This window comes from Lolium rigidum, chromosome 6, assembly GCF_022539505.1.
Source record: "Lolium rigidum isolate FL_2022 chromosome 6, APGP_CSIRO_Lrig_0.1, whole genome shotgun sequence".
Classification (NCBI taxonomy): domain Eukaryota; kingdom Viridiplantae; phylum Streptophyta; class Magnoliopsida; order Poales; family Poaceae; genus Lolium; species Lolium rigidum.
Genome location: NC_061513.1, coordinates 348,062,873 through 348,082,143, shown reverse-complemented (window position 1 = coordinate 348,082,143; position 19,271 = coordinate 348,062,873). Strand labels below are relative to the sequence as shown.

General features: G+C 41.8%; 2 protein-coding genes and 1 long non-coding RNA gene across 5 annotated transcripts; all 3 read left to right on the top strand.

Moving 5' to 3' along the window:
- The first annotated feature begins 2,113 nt into the window (after positions 1 to 2,113).
- On the top strand, positions 2,114 to 10,099 carry LOC124660685 (MADS-box transcription factor 3-like). Of its 3 annotated transcripts, none has more exons than XM_047198506.1 (10): positions 2,114 to 2,269; positions 2,605 to 2,888; positions 7,500 to 7,581; positions 8,465 to 8,526; positions 8,744 to 8,843; positions 9,048 to 9,089; positions 9,196 to 9,237; positions 9,355 to 9,533; positions 9,657 to 9,715; positions 9,808 to 10,099. In XM_047198506.1, the coding sequence occupies exons 1-9, from the start codon at positions 2,249 to 2,251 to the stop codon at positions 9,673 to 9,675; spliced, it is 831 nt and encodes a 276-aa protein (XP_047054462.1). In that variant the 5' UTR covers positions 2,114 to 2,248; the 3' UTR covers positions 9,676 to 9,715; positions 9,808 to 10,099. The 3 variants fall into 3 exon arrangements, with proteins under 3 accessions (XP_047054462.1, XP_047054461.1, XP_047054463.1); XM_047198505.1 differs by having other exon boundaries at positions 8,741 to 8,843; XM_047198507.1 differs by lacking the exons at positions 9,657 to 9,715; positions 9,808 to 10,099 and having other exon boundaries at positions 8,741 to 8,843; positions 9,355 to 9,537.
- Positions 10,100 to 11,191: 1,092 nt separating this feature from the next.
- Positions 11,192 to 13,272, top strand: LOC124666626. The gene is made up of 4 exons (XR_006990954.1): positions 11,192 to 11,318; positions 11,758 to 11,976; positions 12,166 to 12,345; positions 13,166 to 13,272. It is a non-coding gene; the product is annotated as an uncharacterized LOC124666626 (long non-coding RNA).
- Positions 13,273 to 13,288: 16 nt separating this feature from the next.
- Positions 13,289 to 16,493, top strand: LOC124666625 (6-phosphofructo-2-kinase/fructose-2,6-bisphosphatase-like). The gene is made up of 7 exons (XM_047203964.1): positions 13,289 to 13,312; positions 13,847 to 13,951; positions 15,252 to 15,314; positions 15,406 to 15,497; positions 15,815 to 15,883; positions 16,030 to 16,093; positions 16,166 to 16,493. Exons 2-7 carry the CDS (start codon positions 13,874 to 13,876, stop codon positions 16,223 to 16,225), a joined length of 426 nt encoding a protein of 141 aa, XP_047059920.1. The 5' UTR covers positions 13,289 to 13,312; positions 13,847 to 13,873; the 3' UTR covers positions 16,226 to 16,493.
- The last annotated feature ends 2,778 nt before the right edge of the window (positions 16,494 to 19,271 follow it).

Below are 19,271 nucleotides of genomic sequence, written 5' to 3'. Positions count from 1 at the left end.
CCTATCATCTACTCTTATAACTCGGTTGTTATACACATAAATAGTGGAAGGTCAAGCCATGGGAGTAAATGCTATACATAAGAATGTTAAGAATCATCATTTGTATACCATTTTTTGTGGAAAGGCTTGGTCTAAGCAGAGGGCGTTGGAGATGAGATTTTGTTCGTTACAAGACGCATACGACTCTGTTTTTCGTTTGATGCAGACGCTGCAGGCGAGAAATCCAGGCACATACATAAACATCCAGGACTTGTGATCAGGATGCTGAGCACATGGAGTATTACAGCACGCAGCAGAACTATATCAGTATCCAGACTCCTCCACTAGAACCCACACAGGAGACGTAATACGACCCCGAGCCCGGGTCCTGTATCCCTGCTCGCCATAGGAGAAATATGGCGGGAGATCTGTGGCGGCAAAAATATAGCGGGAGAGCGGTGGCGGGAGATACAGGCGGGAAAATATTTACCGGGAGAGCGTAGGCACCGAGAGATATATGCGGAAAAATATTTGCCGAAGAGGTGGGAGGGAACCTAAACTAACCCTGAAACAAATGTGGAAGGAAGCATGCAAATCATCGACTATTAGCTGGCCGTTCGGTCGCTGGTAGGCCAATCGGTCGCTAGCTGGCCAATTACTTTGGCTCTTTGGCTCTCTGACACTGCAGAGGCCAAACTGCCCGGCCGACACCCAATCGGCCTCCTATAGGCCGATCGGTGCAACAGTAAACTGACAGTCACATAGTTAGAAAAGATTCAAAACTCGTGACATTCCCGTAAATTAATAATAAATCATATTATTTTAATAAAATCCATTGACTTATCTACAGTTAAATCTTCACGCTCACCAGTAATAAACAAATTAAATGATGTGGGATTTCATCACCAAAATAGGACAAGTAATATGGTTTGTTGGGGTAATTAAAAATACAAACTAAGAGCAAGTTATTTCGCAGAACAATGTTTTTAGTTTTTTTTGAACAATAATTGAACAAATCACATCTATGAGTTCTCTCCAATGCCAAGTGAGCACATCTTTGCCATTGTACATATTTGCATCCTGTGTGACTAACTGAAATGGGACGACACATATACATTGACTTATCTACAATTTCTTCACTCTGACCAGTAAACAAATTAAATGATGTGGGATTTCATCACCAAAATATGACAAGTAATATGGTTAGTTGGAATAAAAATACAAACTAAGAGCAAGTTATTTTGCAGAACAATATTTTTAATATTTTCCAGAATAATTGAACAAATCACATCTATGAGTTCTCTCGAATTCCAAGTGTGTCTCTCCTTTTTTTAATATATAGAAATGATCTAGCCGAGAAGTGCGGATGGTCATGGTCTGCGGATGGTCGTCTTGTGTAGTTTGGGCTACGAGGCATCTAGTCCGTGCGGCGTTGCGGCTCATGACTGAGCAGGGGAAGCTGGAGCGGCGGCTCCAGGCACGGATGTGTTGTTTTGTGCAATGGTGGCTTTGTGTCGTATGGGCGACGAGGCTCTGTTGTTTGTGCGGGTTTCTGGCCCTTTTTTCCTCAAAAACATGATCGATTTGTACGGCTTTTTGGGCCCGGTTTTCCTTATAAACTGGATCAATCGGTCGTCTTGACCTTCTCCTCCATTGCGATGAATATAACAGTTCTCATGTTGTTATTCAAAAAAAGAAAAAGAAAAGAGAAGTGCGGCAAGCTACATTTTGCATGAAGCTAAGTGTGGGTCTATTCCCGCTTACCTAAGGGTACATTTTTCCGGTAGTGTGCTTTCAGAAAAGTGAAGCCACAATAAAGCACGAATTAAGAAAAAATATACTAACAAGTGTTGTTCCCCTAACAGCTCCGGTGTACACTAACAAGTGTACCAATACAAACAGGTAAGCCTCCCAAGTTACAGAGCGACATGCTGATGTAAATGTGGATATGGAGGCACATATCTGACACTACACTAGAACAAGCTGATAGATGAGAGAAGAGGTAAGGAAAGAATTAGCAAACCAAAAAAAGTGCCGCAAAGCGAAGACAGAAGAAACAAACGCCAAGAGCCAGCCATAGGAATTGGCCACAGCATCTCTTGCTAACTGCATATCTATCTCCTCCCCCTTCCCTTCCCTACCTCCCTTTAATACCTCCTCTTCCTCCTCCTGCTCTTGGCCTCTCCCACACATCCCTCTCTTTCCCTCTCTGGATCTCTTCCTCAAGTGTGCTAGCTAGCTCGTCACAGGCTCACAGAGGCACCTAGAGATGAGCATGCTGAGCATGATGGTAATTTGTTGCTTCCTGTCTTTGCTTTTGGAAACTAGCTTCCTTTTCTTTGCACAAGTCCGAGTATGCAGGTATGGCAAGTGTGCGATCTTGCTTGCCTCGCGACGAGAATTTAGGCAAAATACAGAGCTAATTAAAGATCTCTCTGATCTTTGAAGAGCACCGCAGAAGGGAAAATTTTCATGGATCACGCCGTTTGTTTCTTTTTGATGCTATAAACGAGGAAAAGAACCTTCCCCATGATAGCATGGCCGGATCACCTGCCCGTTCTTGATTTGTTCCATAAGTTTCGAGCTTGCGTTTGTTTAACTTGGATTTCGTGTTTGCCTGTTCAGACCGATTTGAGCTGTGCGACCGGAGCTTCCGGTGCGAATGATCAGCAGCTGGCAGTTCCGGCTGCGGAGGGCTCGGCGTCGGCGGCGGGAAGCGAGAGGATGGCGGGAAGGGGCAGGATCGAGATCAAGCGCATCGAGAACACCACCAACCGGCAGGTGACCTTCTGCAAGCGTCGCAACGGCCTCCTCAAGAAGGCGTACGAGCTCTCGGTACTCTGTGAGGCCGAGGTCGCCCTCATCGTCTTCTCCGGCCGAGGTCGCCTGTACGAGTACTCCAACAACAGGTGACCACCAATTGTGAACAACTCACGTTGCAACTCTCTCCCTCTCTCTCTATTCATATAGGATACACTTGTATTTTTATATTTATTATTTTTAGCACCAGGAAGGGCATGGTTATGCATAGCATAGCACACACACATACCTTGGATCCTACTACTACTGCCATAGATACACAACACATGCCGAATTGCTGAGTGTTCTTTTCTTCCTTCTTCTGAGTTTCCATGTCCAAATTGGAGCAAGTTTGCTCCTAGCTTTCTTGGGGCAAAGAGTTGGGAAGGTCAAATGGGAGCTGCATCTTTTGTTACCACTTCCTTCCGTTATTAACTGTCTTGTTTATTTTGGTGTTCCTGAGGGGGGAAAGAAATTGCAACGGTTTCTTTTGTGTATGTATGCAGCTAGCTTGCATGCTTGCCGTGGTTTCCTTTGCTGCTTTCCTCTCTGCTCCGTGTGAGGTGAGCTAGATGTTTAGATAGATCTAGCACAGTGCTTGCTCTGTGTGGTATGTGTACATGCCCTGCCCTGTCCTGCCCTGGCCCTTTCTCTTTCCTGTGAGTGTGGGAGAGCTTGGTGGTCCTGCCCTTTCTTTGCTCCATTTATGATCGTTGCGGCCTTTCCTTTCTCCACTCACTCGCTCTATGTGTGTCCTCTGTCCTCTCCTTCTCTAGAGAGAGGTAGAGAGGAGGGTGAGCTTTTCAGTAGATCTCTCACACCTCATGATGCAAATCAAACTTGTATATTTGAACAAAGAATACAAGGCATCCATGGGCTCCCTTGTTCCTCTTTCCCTTTTGTAGCTTTGCTTGTGTGTACAGAGAAGCAGATCTAGCTAGATTTTTTTTTCTTAGCTCGTGTGGATGCTAGTAGTACATGTATGTTGTGTGTCCATGTACGTGTCTCTCTTAGTGTATGCTGATGAGGTAATAAAGTACTCTAGTAGTTTGTTTTGCATCATCTCTTGTTCTTCCCAAATCCCAGCCAATGAGTTGCTAGGGTTAGGGCTTCATAGCATGAGCCTTTTCCTTTCGATCTATCTCGGGAGAAGTTGATGATGGCTGGCACCATCATTGTAGCACTGTACTTTCTATCAAGGTTACTATTTTCCTAAAATTTCTTACAGTTGACAGATCTTAAATAATCCAAATTAAAAAATAGTATTGTAGATATTCTTTATTTTATGACTCAAAAATAGTATTGTAGCCATTTAATTTTTTTTATAACAAACCTTAAATTAGATCACCAAATTACAGCTTTTTTATTGTAAACCTAAGTATGTGCTAAAATATGATTATAGGTGTAATATGTCCTTTCTAACAAAATAATTTATTACACCATCAATTTTATTTTTCAGCGATGCAAGCAAACTGCCAATGCTAATGCATAAAATCTGACGATTAGTGGACAGCAATGCAACCAAGTCAGTATTACATACAAATAAAGTATGTAAGGAAACAAGATTAATTAGTTGAACAAATTCATGTTGCCCTAATGTGCAAGAAAATGGAAAATGATACAAAATGGAGTAACTAGGTATGCAATAGAGACCATGGGCAAAATTTATACAGAATAGGAAAAATATAATCATCTTTAGAATTCTCAAAGATAACTTAGTATTGTGTGGAGTATTGCAACCTCTGTTCGCTAATACAAAACGTTTTGACAGGCTAAATTAGTTAGCCAAAATGTAATTATAATAGCCAATGGGTACATATGGAGTCAATGTTTATCCCCAAAAGGCGGGAAGCCCATAAATTTGTGTTGCTGAACATGGTAAAGAAAGACCTCTCTGCCATTGAGGGACACGTGGCCATGCAGCAACTGTCACAATGGATGAAAAATAAACACGATAAAAAAAATCACATGTCCTCTTGCTGATGTGTGTACCCTGCAGACTTGGTGCTGTGGGGCCAGCCAGCCAATGTCATGGGCAGAGGTAGTACTGTGCTGGGCCTGCCCGTGCATTGGGAGTGAGGAAAGCCGGTGACCTGGTCAGAATGGTTAAGGACCTGGGAGGGAGATAGTGGGTAAAAGCTTGTGTTGTGTTCCTGCCCCTGTTTGTCCATTGGATAAACCGAGCAAACCTGCTGCGTTCTTGCCCAATCATCTGAAATCCTGTGCCGGCTTGTCACCAGATGGCCAGCCAATAGCATCCTCGAGGATGCTAAGGTTTCATCTCTTTGGTGAGTGAAACATCTGAACTGTAGTATTTCACCAGTAGTACCTACCTAGCTTACCTACTGCGATGGCTTTCTTTCTGACTTTACATCCTTGTGATTTTACATGCTGCTGTCCTCAATTTTCTTTTCTGACTTAATAGATCTCGATCTGTTGGTTATTGTATGCGGCGATTTGCTTTGTTTTGTGTGTCCGAATACAAGAGAGTTCAGAAAGATGTGGTGACAAGACATGAGCTAGCAGTCAAGTCTACAGTAGCTTGAGCAGAAATCTCTGAAAATATCTTTTGGAAACTTTATGCATGGGACATATTTGGTGTGCAGTGATTACTAACTAGGTAGCGTAGTACTGCATCTATCTATTATGTTTCTAAGCTAGGAAATGATAATATCCATGTTTTAAAAAAATCTGCTGGTTATTAGTGGTCTGATTCACCATTTAGGATAAGTTTGCTGGAATAGTATAACCCCTGCAAGTATTAGGTAATTTTCTGTAAGATTTCCTTCACATATGATAGGTACATATGCTTGTAATTTCAATTTTTTCATTAATTACACCAAGTGCCGAGAAGTTGATTTATAGTTGTTTGTCTGAACGTTCAACATAAGCTATCTTTCGTTCTTATTCCCATAAATTTGAGGCCCATTTTTATTGAGAACATTTGAGATTTTACCCAGCAAAAGTTTCTGTTCAACAAGCTTAATAATTTTATTGAAACTTGAGCTAGCGGTCAAGAGAGTTCAGAAAGATGGGGTGACAAGACATGAGCTAGCAGTCAACAGTCTACAGTTGCATGAGCAAAAGATTTCGGAAAGTATCTTATTGAAACTTTATCGGATATGTTTGGTGTGCAGTGATCACTACCTAGGTAGCTTACTACATCTACCTATTTTTTTTAGGTTGGAAATAATTTCCCCTGGTTTTTAAAGTTTTTGCTAGTTTTATTACTGGTCTGATTCACCATTTGGGAAATGTTTTGGTGGAATAATGCAACCCTGGCAAGTATATTAGTTAATTTTCTGTAAGCTTTTTCTTTACATATGATGAGCACAAATATGCTTTTAATTCAAAAAAATCATTAATTGCGTTAAGTGCTGAGAGGTTGATTGTACTGGAGATTGTGTTTGTTTGGACATTCGACATAAGCTATCCCTTGTTATACCCGTAACTTTGTAGGCTCATTTTTCTCCAGAACGTTGGAGATTTACCCAGCAAAAGCTTCTGTTCAACAAGCATAATAATGCACTTTTTTTTGAGTCTCTGAAAGTACTACAGTCGTACTGTATGCAGCAAATACGTAGGTTTGTTCCTTATTTTTCTGTTTGTAGAAACACTAGTATTAATGTGAGCCAACTATATGGTATTTTCGATCCATCTGAGAGTCAAGATGGTAACGTTGTTAGTTAACAGCAAGTGAAGTATGGAAGAGAAACATGTCCGTTCTTTGATTCAGTAACGTTAACATCAGAGCGTCGGCAACTAATAACTAAAGTCACCCATACTAAAATATATCCACAAAATTTGAAATAAACTGCTCTCGAATTAAGAGTGCCATCTTCATCCTTAAATAGTTCTAAATAATTGATACATTTTATTATGCTTATGGTAATATATGGGCCTGAGTTTTTGTAGCCATTAATTATACTTCGTTTCAAAACCCTCTTTTACAATATCAGCTGTAGGTTTTGCTGATCTTCATATTTTTTAAGGGGTCCTTGGGGCACATATAACATGGATACATTTTGATTGAATATAAGTAAATGATCACATTTCAAGCTGCAAATCATTTTCATAGACGAAAAAGAGCTTATGAGTGTGTAACTGAGTCACCAATGGTTTCATTATATCATGCCACATCATCCAATGCAAATATCAGTACAATTTGTGTGCTGCACACACTGCACAATTGCACATAGTTAAGTACTCTCTTGTATGTGCATGTAACATCGTATGGGCGATGACAGGCAAAAGCTCATCGGAAAGGGAAACTACTGTTGTATCTAGACAGGATGTAGCTCTTCAAGCTTGGTTAGTTCACGGTTCACTGTAGAAACTTCTGATATCACAAGCTTCGGACCAATGTGCCACAGTATGGTCTTAGTGCAGAGTACAACTTCTACTGTAGCACATCCTGCGTATGCCTTAAGGAGCTAGGTGAACTGTTCCTGTTAGATAACCTTGGGAAACTAGTTTGACTAGCTGGGTGCTTGAGGCCTTCTGTTACACCCATTTTATTTCTGTAAATAATTGTAAATCTGCATAAATTATCAGAAAAAACAATGCTATTTTTCGCCATGTCATATGAGTTTTCAATGGTAGTATGACTATATATATAGAATATAGTATAACAGTTTCTGGTAATGCTGCAGTTTTTACTGCTGAATTCTGTAATTTGCTTCAGAGGGCATGTGCTAATCCCCCATAGTGAATATTTGCAGTGTGAAGGCCACCATTGAAAGGTACAAAAAGGCCAACAGTGACACCTCCAATTCTGGCACGGTTGCAGAAGTCAATGCCCAGGTAACATCATGTCATTCTTTCACTCTACATCAAATGCTTGAATTGACTGCCAGGATATGTGATCAGCCGAGTCAATTCAGAAGTGTGTAGTAGTTGAGGATACAATCATTAAATGCATGTACTTACATTCCATGCTACTGTTCAGCAAATGGAAACTTGATTTCTCTGAGCAAAATCTTGTGACAACATATCCTGAGATGGGAGTCATGCATGGATATTACACAACGGGCATTGCAATGGAACAGTCACCTAACTCTACAAGGATCCTCTGTTTTGTCCAGTGGATCATGCATGATATTATCCGGTGGACTGATATCATAATTTCATGCTAGATATACACAGGAATGGCTATATGTTTCTTAAAAAAACTGAATAAATTTCTGAAATAGGCTATAGCTGTTTGAACTAGCATCACTAACAATGTTTTCCTGGCTCCAGATGAAATACAAATTAAAACTGAGATAAATGATGAATTAAGAGAGTTATCATCTGAACTTATGTCTGCATGTGATCAATGAATTCGTTGATTGACACCAGTTATTCTTTAGCTTAATTAGACTGCAACGGAAATTTTCTGCATGTATACCTGCAGACTACAGGGGTGCACTGCTTAATTTGAAAATCTTACCTACACAAATTCATACAATAAAATCTGATAAATTTCAAGCTTATGTTTTGGGTACATATTAACACACACGAAAAATAAAAATTTAGTGCACACATGAAACACTCAGATCCCTGTAACTGAGATTTCAGTAAATATATTTGCTGTCAACTAGCTTATTAATTTTCAAATTGTCACTTAAAATATCTATTATATTGGAAAATACATAGGTGATAATTGAAGAATGCCCTCTCACATATTCATATGGCAAACTTGCAGTACTACCAGCAGGAGTCCTCCAAACTGCGTCAGCAGATCAGTAGCTTGCAGAACTCAAACAGGTAAACATCTGTCAAGTCATACCATGATCCATATGATAGTACTACCTCTGTCCATCTTTTGATGTCAAAAGTTTGTCTAAATTCGAATGTATCTAGACACACTTTAGTGCATAGATACATCCGAATTTAGGCGAACCGTCGTGCATCTATTAATGGACGGAGTACCTCACAAATAAATTAATTGTTTTATATCTAACTTGTCTAAAAAATTCAGTAGGTCATTAGTGAGAGATTCTGTGAGCACCATGACCCCGAGGGATCTTAAGCAGCTAGAAGGCAGACTGGAGAAAGGCATAGCCAAGATAAGAGCTAGAAAGGTAGGGTGCCACACTGCTACTAGAATCTGTGGTAGAATGTGTTTAGCACTATAGTAACTGAATAAACAATTTTATGTCTCTGAACTTTGAACTATTACAGCAATGCTCACAGACTAAAGATTACATGTATTTCTAAGTCTACTACTGTTGTTATATTTGTTCCGTCAGTTAGTGGCTCATCTAATGAACAATGCATTCATGCAGAATGAGCTGATGTATGCTGAAGTTGAGTATATGCAGAAGAGGGTAAGTATAGCAATATTATCACTATAGCAGTGCATTCCTCGACCGGCAGTGATTCTGTTTATTTTCTCAACACGAAATTACAGCTAGCATTTTTTTTAAATTGTAGGAAATGGAGCTACATAATGACAACATCTACCTGAGGAGCAAGGTACATTAATTTCGTATGGCTTGCTAGTTCATCGACCATGACTGCCAACATATATGGTCATCATCTATATTTTTTTAGTTATGATCACTGAGACAGGGAGAGGATTATTTTCCGCAGGTTACTGAGAATGAGAGAGGGCAACAGCCCATGAACATGATGGGCTCCGCGTCGACGAGTAGCGAATATGATCACATGGCCCCGTACGATTCCAGAAACTTTCTGCAGAACATGATGCAGCAGCAGCATCAGCAGCAGCACTACTCGCATCAGATGCAGCCAACTGCCCTTCAGCTCGGGTAAGCAGATCTCCTGATTATCTACATATTCTTATGATATGTAGAATTTGAGACTGAAGAGAATGTAAGTACTCAATTGTGCAGTGTTAACTGAGTCTTGCTGTGTTTCTTCCCACTCTGCAGCCAGCAGTCCTTCAACTAGTTTTGGTCAAGAGTCCAGACACACTATGTCCACAGACTAGGTAAAATTTTATACTAAGCAGTCAAGCACTCATCTTGACCTAATTAAGCACAAATCTTAACTAATCCAGTATTGCACCCCTCTACCTTGCAGCTGAAACCTGAAGGTCTCCATGTGCCTGCAGCGGTCGTCGCCCCGCGCATGCATGTGGCTGGAATTCTGTAGCTCTACGTATGGTTGTATGACATTAGTAATCACTAGCATTGTTGATCAGGTGCATGTGGTACTTGTAATATATATCTGCATTTTCTCATGAGCACGAGGTGCTGCTAGTGCTAGTTTGTTCGTCACCACAATATATCGACTTTGGCATGCACACCATCGTGTTGTATCTATATATATCTTCCCCGGGTATGAAATAATTATCAGCGATTTGATGTGTGTACAAATGAGTAACGAAGGGCTACTTAATGACCCATGCATGTATGCTACTACTGTACTCCGTAGTAGGAGTACTTTTGACGTCGCACGTCACTACCTCAGGTGCTAGGATTGCCGGCACTTTGGTGCCCGGCACTTTCCTATTCTGCCTCCAATAATAACTTTTAGCGGCACTTTTCTGTTAGTGCCACTAATTACTACTTAATTAACGGCAAATTAGTAAAGTGCCTCTAATGTTTTGGTAATTAACGGCAGAGCTGGAAAGGTGCCGCTAATAATAATGCAAATTAGCGGCAGTTTAGCAAAAAAGTGCCGGCAATATTTCACTGATTACTGTTTGCACATAAACCCTCGGAATACTTAGATTCTCCGTGTGTGTGGTCCTCAGCCCGACCCCCTCTCGGTCATTCTCTCTCATCTCACGCGCACGCACACGACCTCAAATTCCCCTCTCACGCCCGTGCGGTGCCGCCGCCGGCCGCCTCCGCCTCCGCCGGCCGACTGTCCCCGTCTCCCTCTGCCGCTCGCCGTCCCAACTCCGCTCGGATATTCTCCCTCGATTTCCCGCCACTGCGAGGCTGCTCTCCTCCCGTTCTCGCCCCCACGGCAAACCCTAGCCGTGCTGCTCGGGTTCGCTGGCGTGTCCTGGATGCCGTCGGCGAGGACGGCGAGGCCGTAGAGCTCGGCGGCGCGGGTGGAGGCGATGGCGGCCGTGTCGCGGAGGCCCTGCGCGGCCACGTGCTGCGCGGCGCCGGCCGTGTCGTCGTGCGCCTTGCGCGCCACGTTGAGGCCCATCCGGGTCAGCGTGGTGGCGTCCAGCGGCGCCAGCTTGGTGGTCTGGCCGTTCACCTTGGGAGCCGGCGCCTGGTTGTCGGTGGTGCTGGAGAGGATGGCGCAGGTGGTCTGCCAGTCCCCGCGGCTGGAGGGGCTGGCGCGCGCGGCCGCGGAGGCGGATCTCGCCGCGCGGATCCGCGGCGCCGGTGAGGCGAAGGACGCCGTGCTCCGGATGGCCGCGGCCGCGGCTTCCATGGCCGGCCGGGGGTAGCTAGCGAACTCGCCTCCGGCTGCCGATTTGGTTCTTCCGGCTGGCGGTGGAGGGTGGGTGGCTGGTGGCGAGCGTGGTGGGGTGCGGTGCGGCTGAGCTCCGCTGTTCGGCACCTCCAGCTGCTCCCCTCCAACCACTACGACTCCTAACATCGTATTCGACCCTTCTCCGACCTCCGGTACCATAGCTGGTCCAGCCCGACATGTCTTTGAGTTCATAGTCTGTTGCAACTTACTTTGACTAGGATAATTAATCCTAGCAGTGTTTGTAGTTGGTTGGCTTAGCTGCTTGATAGTTACAGTTACAGAAATTGCAGGACTGCTACTTGAGTTGCTGGTTTAGCAACTACATATTTATAGGTGACATGTCATATTGTTTGACCGGTGCTTACCTAGAGAACCAAAATAAGCAAACACTTGGTATTCAGATGAAGAATTAACAAGTTTACTAAGCAGTTTCGTGTTTCCAGTTTCCCTAGCCATATTTCATTAGCTTAGTACGAAATTATATTTTTTATTTTCCTAGAAGTATTTGCTCCTTAATTGGGCCATATTATGATGAATCTATCCCATTTTCCTCATTCTCACTACCTTATTTTCGCTGAACCATCCTAGCAGGGCAAACAACTTTTTGGTTGGACAGATACCTCCCTTTCTACTTCCCCGTCGAACCATTGATTGATCATAATTGATCCTTTCTTAGCTTCATGCCGCTGTTGCTGATCCAATCGATGTGAGGGAGCCGGTTCCTCTTCGAGCAGTGGAGAGTTTTCATGCTCAATGAGAGTTGTCGCAAATAGAATCAAGCGTACTCTCTTCAAACTCAACGAGCTCACTGTATGTTCTTTGCACGCTAGCAGTTTTCACCTCACGATTTTTCTTGCCTTGATTAAGTAACATGGAGTTGTTTATGAAATTAAACATGACCTCTTCGTTGCTGTAGTGGATGGACCACTAATTCATGCTTCTCTATATGTTTTAGATTCAGACCCTAAGAGAAATTCTCATACTTCTGTCTAATTCTAGGACATCTTCACACTCATGGACTCTGGTGCATCCAGGATAGAAGACCGATATGCTTCAGTACCGACATTGATCTACAAGTAATTAGTTCTTTCAGCAACAAATGCAAATGCTTACATGGTAAAACATGGACATGCATTGGACCATTCTAGAGATGTCTCATTGCTTCAGTTTTCTTTCTAGGTATCCTTTAATTGCTGGCCATTCTCAATTAGTTTATTAAAAAATTAATTAGTATGTGAAGTATTCCTATTCCTTACAGAGTACCTTGGTTCTGCTCCTTTGTCCAATTGTACTGTGCTTGCATACATACCTGAAAACCCCCAAAACTATTCCATGTAATTTGCAAGCAGTTCAGAGACTCTTTGAGCATGTGCATTGTTCGAGCATGTGTCCTTAGGTCTCCCATACTTGAACTGCATGATATGCATCTTGATGCTGAAAAGAAGATGATGTACATATGTGTGTGGCTCTTCTGAGCAAGTTTATTAATATCTGGGAGGCTACTGTTAGTTATATTTTCCTGGTAGGTGCCTACATATGATTTTTTTCAACATTAGTCTCACTTGATTTTGTGCAGCGTATCTACTGCTGTAAAACTATTTTATCGGTTTTCGCATGAGGATATGCGTAATGTTCAGTGAATAGATTTTAGAAGGCTCTATCTATTGCCTAGCTCATACTGAAATTGCATAAATGATCAGTGGGGAGATTTTAGAAGGCACTATCTATCTATTGCTAATAGTATGATAAGACACTACATGGTAAATATATTAGCATCCCGTTCAAATGACTGGAGGTCTTCCTAAAGGGACTCTTTTCTAGCAAAAAATTAATCACACTAACAATACATCTATACAATGTGATATCCAGATCGAAGCATCACTACCCACACCCAGTTGTTGCTTTAGTATCAAATAGAACTGCAATTTCTAAACTTCCACGTCTTTTTTTTGTCAAGAGCTACTAAACTTGCCTCTTATTTTTTGGATGAGGTGCTCAGTTCTTTCTTGGTTGGGATTGACACCGAGCACTACCCAGAAAGTTTCCTAATATTATCGTACTAACTGGCCTTATAAGTTGAGAACGTCAAGGTGTACTGTATCTTGTGAAGATGCATCTTGCCAACGTTGTGCATTTCTGGAACAAGGTTCACACCCATGTCCATATTGTTTCACTTGCCTTTTTTTCTGTCCAATCTTATTGTTGTGTGATGTGTCATTTCTTCATTTCTAAAGCTCCTCGGTGATTTTCCTAATTTCTAAGTTCTCACTACCTTTTTTCTGGCCAGTTCTTAGTCTACAATCCTTGGACTTATGATCTCCAGCCAGTTAGTGGCAAACAATTTAAGAAATTCCAACCAGTTAGTGGCAACCAGAGAACAACATAGAGTTATCCCAACTTATGAGGTCTTCTCATAATAGGCAACTTTCCCCCCACCAGTTCAGCATGGCGTAAGTGGAAGTTCAGGGTTGTCACTGTTTACCTATTCTATAAGAAAGTTTTATAACAACATTCGAAGGAATAATTTAGGAGGCTTTATTTGAGAGGGTGTCTACCTTGTGTCTATCTGAAAAACGTTTTGCTGGTCTGGTTGTCATCCCAAACTTACAAAGTAATTAGAGACTTTAGAGGTTTCCTTGCCGATGTTTTAATTTCTTTATTCTTTGGTTCTTTGTGCTAGGTTTTCTCCTCTGGTACGTATAATCTCATGGCTGTTGGGAATTCTGGACATCGCTGTGTCCTGCTCCTTTCTTTTTCTCATTGTTCCTCGCAGCTCCGCTCACAGGTACTCACTTTATCAACTGGATGGCATGCCTAGGGTCTCCTTTTATCAGCACTACAAATGGCTTCAGGTTTTTCGTGTGCTGAAATTATAAGAACAATAAGTAAATAAGTTGTATCAGGCTAACAAAGCATGTATGCATGTTTTTGTTTTGACATCTGTGACAAACATGTGGCATCTGGCTGCAAATATAGATCATAATTATCATGGAAAACACAAATCGAAAAATGAACTAGCCTGTTTGAAATTCATACATTTTGCACATTTTCTGAATTTGGAAATATAATTGGTTTCTACTCCTGCTAGCAAGGAACATAACTGTTACTTTGCGAATTACTGTTTTAGTTGCATGCTTTACTGTGTAATAAAGTGTACAATTAAAAAAGGACTAGCCTTGCAGTGTGTCTCTTGCACTATCAGTACCACAAAAAGGCAAACAACTGCTGGAATTATTGATAAAAAATAGGAGATGATCCAAAACTGACTGGCTAGGGGGCTATAAGTCTTTGCAAATTTGTACAACAGAATATATATTTAAGAGGGGCGATGATTATACTATTGGTTATTCATCCTTCGTGTGCGTGTTCTAGAGAACACGTATAAGGAGGAATGATATGCTTTCGTTGTTTGTAGCTGGTAATTGAAACATTAGTAGCTGGTTAAATTAATGACCAAAAAACTACCTCTGATTTGAATATGCAGATGTGCTTCACATGTACGTCTTTCTAGAGCAAGGTGGACGTGTTGGATAGTTTATCTTTGGGTGGATAAAAATTTGTAACTTAATTACATGGTAACCGTTAACTATCAAGTCTGGCCAGTATCTGTTTATGTGTGGTTGGCTCATGTTCTGGATCACATTCAAAGCCTAGTATATGTTCACTTGCATATTTTCTAATGCAATTTTCCTGACTAGCAGATTATTTTACACCATTTGCGTTTTACTTTTTGCAGGCGTAATAATTCAATAGTTTGGAGCTTGAGATACCACCAAGAATTTAGTGGAAAAAAACACTGAACACATCTATTGTATGCCAATTGAGAGATCAACCTGTCCTATTCTAGACAACAGGTTTTCGTTGTTGTTCTTTTCATAGGGAGAATTAGGACTGTAGGCAAATTAAGCCATCTCTGACTCGCGCACGCAATTCCTTTATATAAGCCATATAATTTTTAAATGTTACACTTACAGGGGCAACATTGTTGTCAGTATTTACTTTAAAATAGATAATGTCTTCGATCCTATGAAGTGAGCTAACAGAGCCTCTTGCTTTCATTTGTGTTTTTGTTGTATGCTGTTTAGATTTGGACCAACACTCTCCAGAGAACAATTTTGACAGCAACTCCAATTTTTGGATTTCCAAAGGTAGTTCCTTGAATGTTTATGATTTATTTTACAAACCTCTTGCTATCTACGAGTATGTATCCTGATGAACGTTAATCCTTGTTGTTGGTAGATACAATGGCGTTCTCTTGACGAGATCAATTCTGGTGTGTGTGATGGGATGACATATGAAGAGATAAAGAAAATTATGCCTGAGGAATATGAGTATGTAATCCTCTCTTATTTTTGCAACAATTATTCCGTAATATCTAATTGGATTTATATACAATGCCTTGCCATTTTGTTAATTACCATGCTGCAAAGCTATGTTATTTTCCATACTAATCATAGCATGCTAAAAACTAGAAGTTACATTAGACATTTCAACATGTATGAGTCGCAAAACTGAGCTGACAATATATAGCTGCAATTGCATAATTTCTTCAACAAAACATTAGATTAACCTTTTCATACCTATTATATATTTACATCTGAACACACTGTTGTGATGTTTTGTAATGTACTGTGCAACTTGCAACCAGGTCAGGCAAAAAGGACAAGCTGAGATATCGCTACCCCCGTGGGGAATCTTACCTTGATGTGATTCAGAGGTTAAGAAATCTCACTGCATTGCTCAGAAGTTCTGCTTTACTATTACTAGAATTTGAAAACAGAAAACTATGGAAAAAAACATGTTCTGCTATTATCTTCACGGCTCCAACCTAACTCATGTGCTGTACTATTTAACTATCCTCAGGTTGGAACCTGTCATCATCGAGCTGGAGCGCCAGCGAGCACCAGTGGTTGTTATATCCCACCAGGTAAATTGCTATAGTTGATGAAACAGGTCCTGCGTAGAAACACTGATCTTGAATTGCTTACCCTATTTATAGGCTGTACTGCGAGCGTTGTACTCGTATTTTGCCGGCGCTTTGTGTGGAGGGCAGCGGTAGGCTAGGTCGATGGAGGAGCTTGGGTGCTCCAAAGGCGTGGTCCACGAGGAATAGGCGATGAAGGGCGATCTTTACATTGGCCGCATCGAGGAGGCCATGTCCCTGAAACGGAGCGGCGGTGCCTCATCCACTGCTTCCTCAAGCAGAAGAACAACTCATCCGCTGCTTCCTCAACCGGAAGAACAACTCCATCAGAGTTATGGACAGCGTTGCCAAAACGGCCACATCTAACTAGTAATCTATGTGACAACACATGCCTTTCAGTTCTGTTATGTAAAGTAAGAATGCCGTTTAGTTGTGTAAACTGTGAGTTCATTTTAGTTCTGTAAGTTAGTTAGCTACAATCTACTTAACTTATGTAAGCAATTTTAATGCATGATCATGTTGCCATGTTGGATTAAAACCTCACTATAATGAGTGCGTTGTTTTGAATTTCCTGGAAGTTTTAAAAGATGCATGCAAAAAATAATCAATGGCAGTTCTTAATAGATTCCATAGCATCATTAAAAAATGCCTAAGAAAATAATCAGTGGCACTAGAATTAAAAGCCTGAAAAAGTAATTGGAGGCATCCTCTAAAAGAAGTGCCGGCAAAAGGTTTGGACGGCATTTTTTTAGAAAAGTGCCGCTAAAGAGATTTTGTGGCATCTTCGGAAAAGTGCCGACAAAAAGTTTTCGCGGCGTCTCTAGCTTGTGCCAGAAAAAGATTCCGCGGCATCTCCAAAAAGTGCCGGCAAAAACCTTCCACGGCACATACAAAAAGTGCCGGCAAAACTCTTAACAGGCACAAACTGATCTGCCTCAAATAGTTATTACTGGCACCAGTACTTGTGCCTTAATTTACATACGGCGGCATTTCTCGAAAAGTGCCGGCAAAGACCTACATCGACTGGAATAAACGCAGCACTTTTTTTTGTGCCTTGAAAAACCTTTGCCGGCACTTTTGGTGCCTTTGCCGGCACTTTTTTGTGCCGGCAAACTGGGTACCTGACGCAGTGCGTACATGATACCGTGCTCTAGCACCTTAATTTCTCCCATCAATATTTCCGTTTACTACATGCCAAGAACAGTGATCCGTTCTTGAAGGTATTCTGTAAATCTGTAGCACAAGGCTCTCGCTGTCAGTCTACTCTCTCTGTAGGTTTGTTGTAGTTCGTGGGCCTGGACAACCCAATTGACAGTCTTGGCATGAGTTGTGTGAGCCCAATGTTTCAATGAAAAAATTAGCGTGTTATAGCGTCGTTTTAGCGTCACTGTAGCAAATATGGAGCATGCTAAATCAGCGCCATACCACACTAAAAAGTGTATATAGAGAAGGTTGACTCTAAATCTGATAGCACGCTATCTTTTTTTGGTTTCAATACTGATGGTCACATGTTTCTTCACAAGAAATCACCCTCCCCAGTTTTTTTCCTATTTCATGTTAGAATTCCGTTTTGTATGTCATTAATGGTTAAGATGGATGTGCATATTATATGTGTTCATATAAAGATAAAGAGTCCATGGGTTTGCGAAAAGTTCTACTAGAGCCCCGGCTCCCTCAAACTCTTTTTCTTAAAAAATATGCAAACTTAATTTCAAGGTTTCAAAAAATTCAAATAAATACCTAGACATAGTCAACTATATACACTACGAGCATACAAATTTTTAATGTGAAATATTGTATTTGAGGCTCAGAAAAAAACGAAAAATAGGACATTTTTTAGAAGATCCGAAAGTGACATTGTTCACGCTCATAGATCTGAGTTTTTTTTTCATTTTTTGCCAAGTTAGAATACAAGGTATTTTGTATTCAAAATTTACACATGGTTAGAATAAATCATTGACTACACCCTGGTATTTTTGTTAGAATTTTTAAATATTTACGTATCAAATTTCAAAGGCTTTGAAAAACCGTGTGCTAAAACAAGGCACTCCAATCGATAGAAGATCCCCTCTTATAAAGATTGAATTTGTCATGCTAAGAATACAATGGATCGATAGATGGTCCCCCTCTACCTATACCTACCCTTTTTAAGGAGGGGTAACCCAATCGCCTGTTTATCGAGGCAATCTTCAACCTTCACAAACTCTTGGGGAAGATCAACACATTTTCTGACAAAGGGGATATATTAATATCGCAAAGATATAAATTACACCCGAGCTCTGCAACAACACCATACCTAATGGTACTATGGATGCACACAGCCGAAAAAGAATAAGCTAAAAAAGGAAAAAAATCTTGCTATAGTGATCTAGTCCTTATTACAACAGCAGAAACGCACGCCACTGCTATGAAGCCCGAACACCAAGCAAGAACCATCGATGCAAAGCCTCGAACCACCAACATTAGTCCTCAAAAATCAGCTTACATGCCATTATGCTCCTCTGACTTCACCATGGAACCAAAAAGATGTGTCACATCATGGCAACAGATAGCAAAGGTTCTCGTCGCTGCCTCTCCTGAAACCAAACCGCCCGAAAAAAACATGGGAATGCACGGTCCATCCAATCCAATCCAATCCAGCAATCTCCAAGCATGAGTCGCCCAAGGGAGTTTGTTGATGGAGCCTTCCGGAACTCGACACTCCGACCAGATCAAGGAGGACAAGTATCTGGTAGATCTTTTTCTTAAGGCTAGAGGAATCCTAGGACTGCTACCTTTATTCTTCGATGCGGACGAACATGCCCCCACACAGGCATCCGCCGCCCATCGACAACGAATGAGGTTCAGAACCTCCACCGCAGTAAGAAACAGCAGGCACACCAGCGACTTATGACCCCCGTGGTACGTGTATCAGCTGCGGCCCATATTGAGCCGGCGCACTGTCCAGATCGGGTTTGCCCGCCAATCGACGGCGATCGCCACGCTGCCGCACATCCACGGTCTAGGCCGCCGCATCCCATTGCCAACCCATCGCATGTGTCTGTCGCCGAGAGCGCCACCGCCATGCACCCATAGGAGCTTCACCTCCGCACGGAGAGGATCCACCCGATGCGCCTCCTAGCCCTCCTCCTTTGGCGACCGGACACCGCCACCACCACCGGTGCCAGCGGTGGCAGTGGCC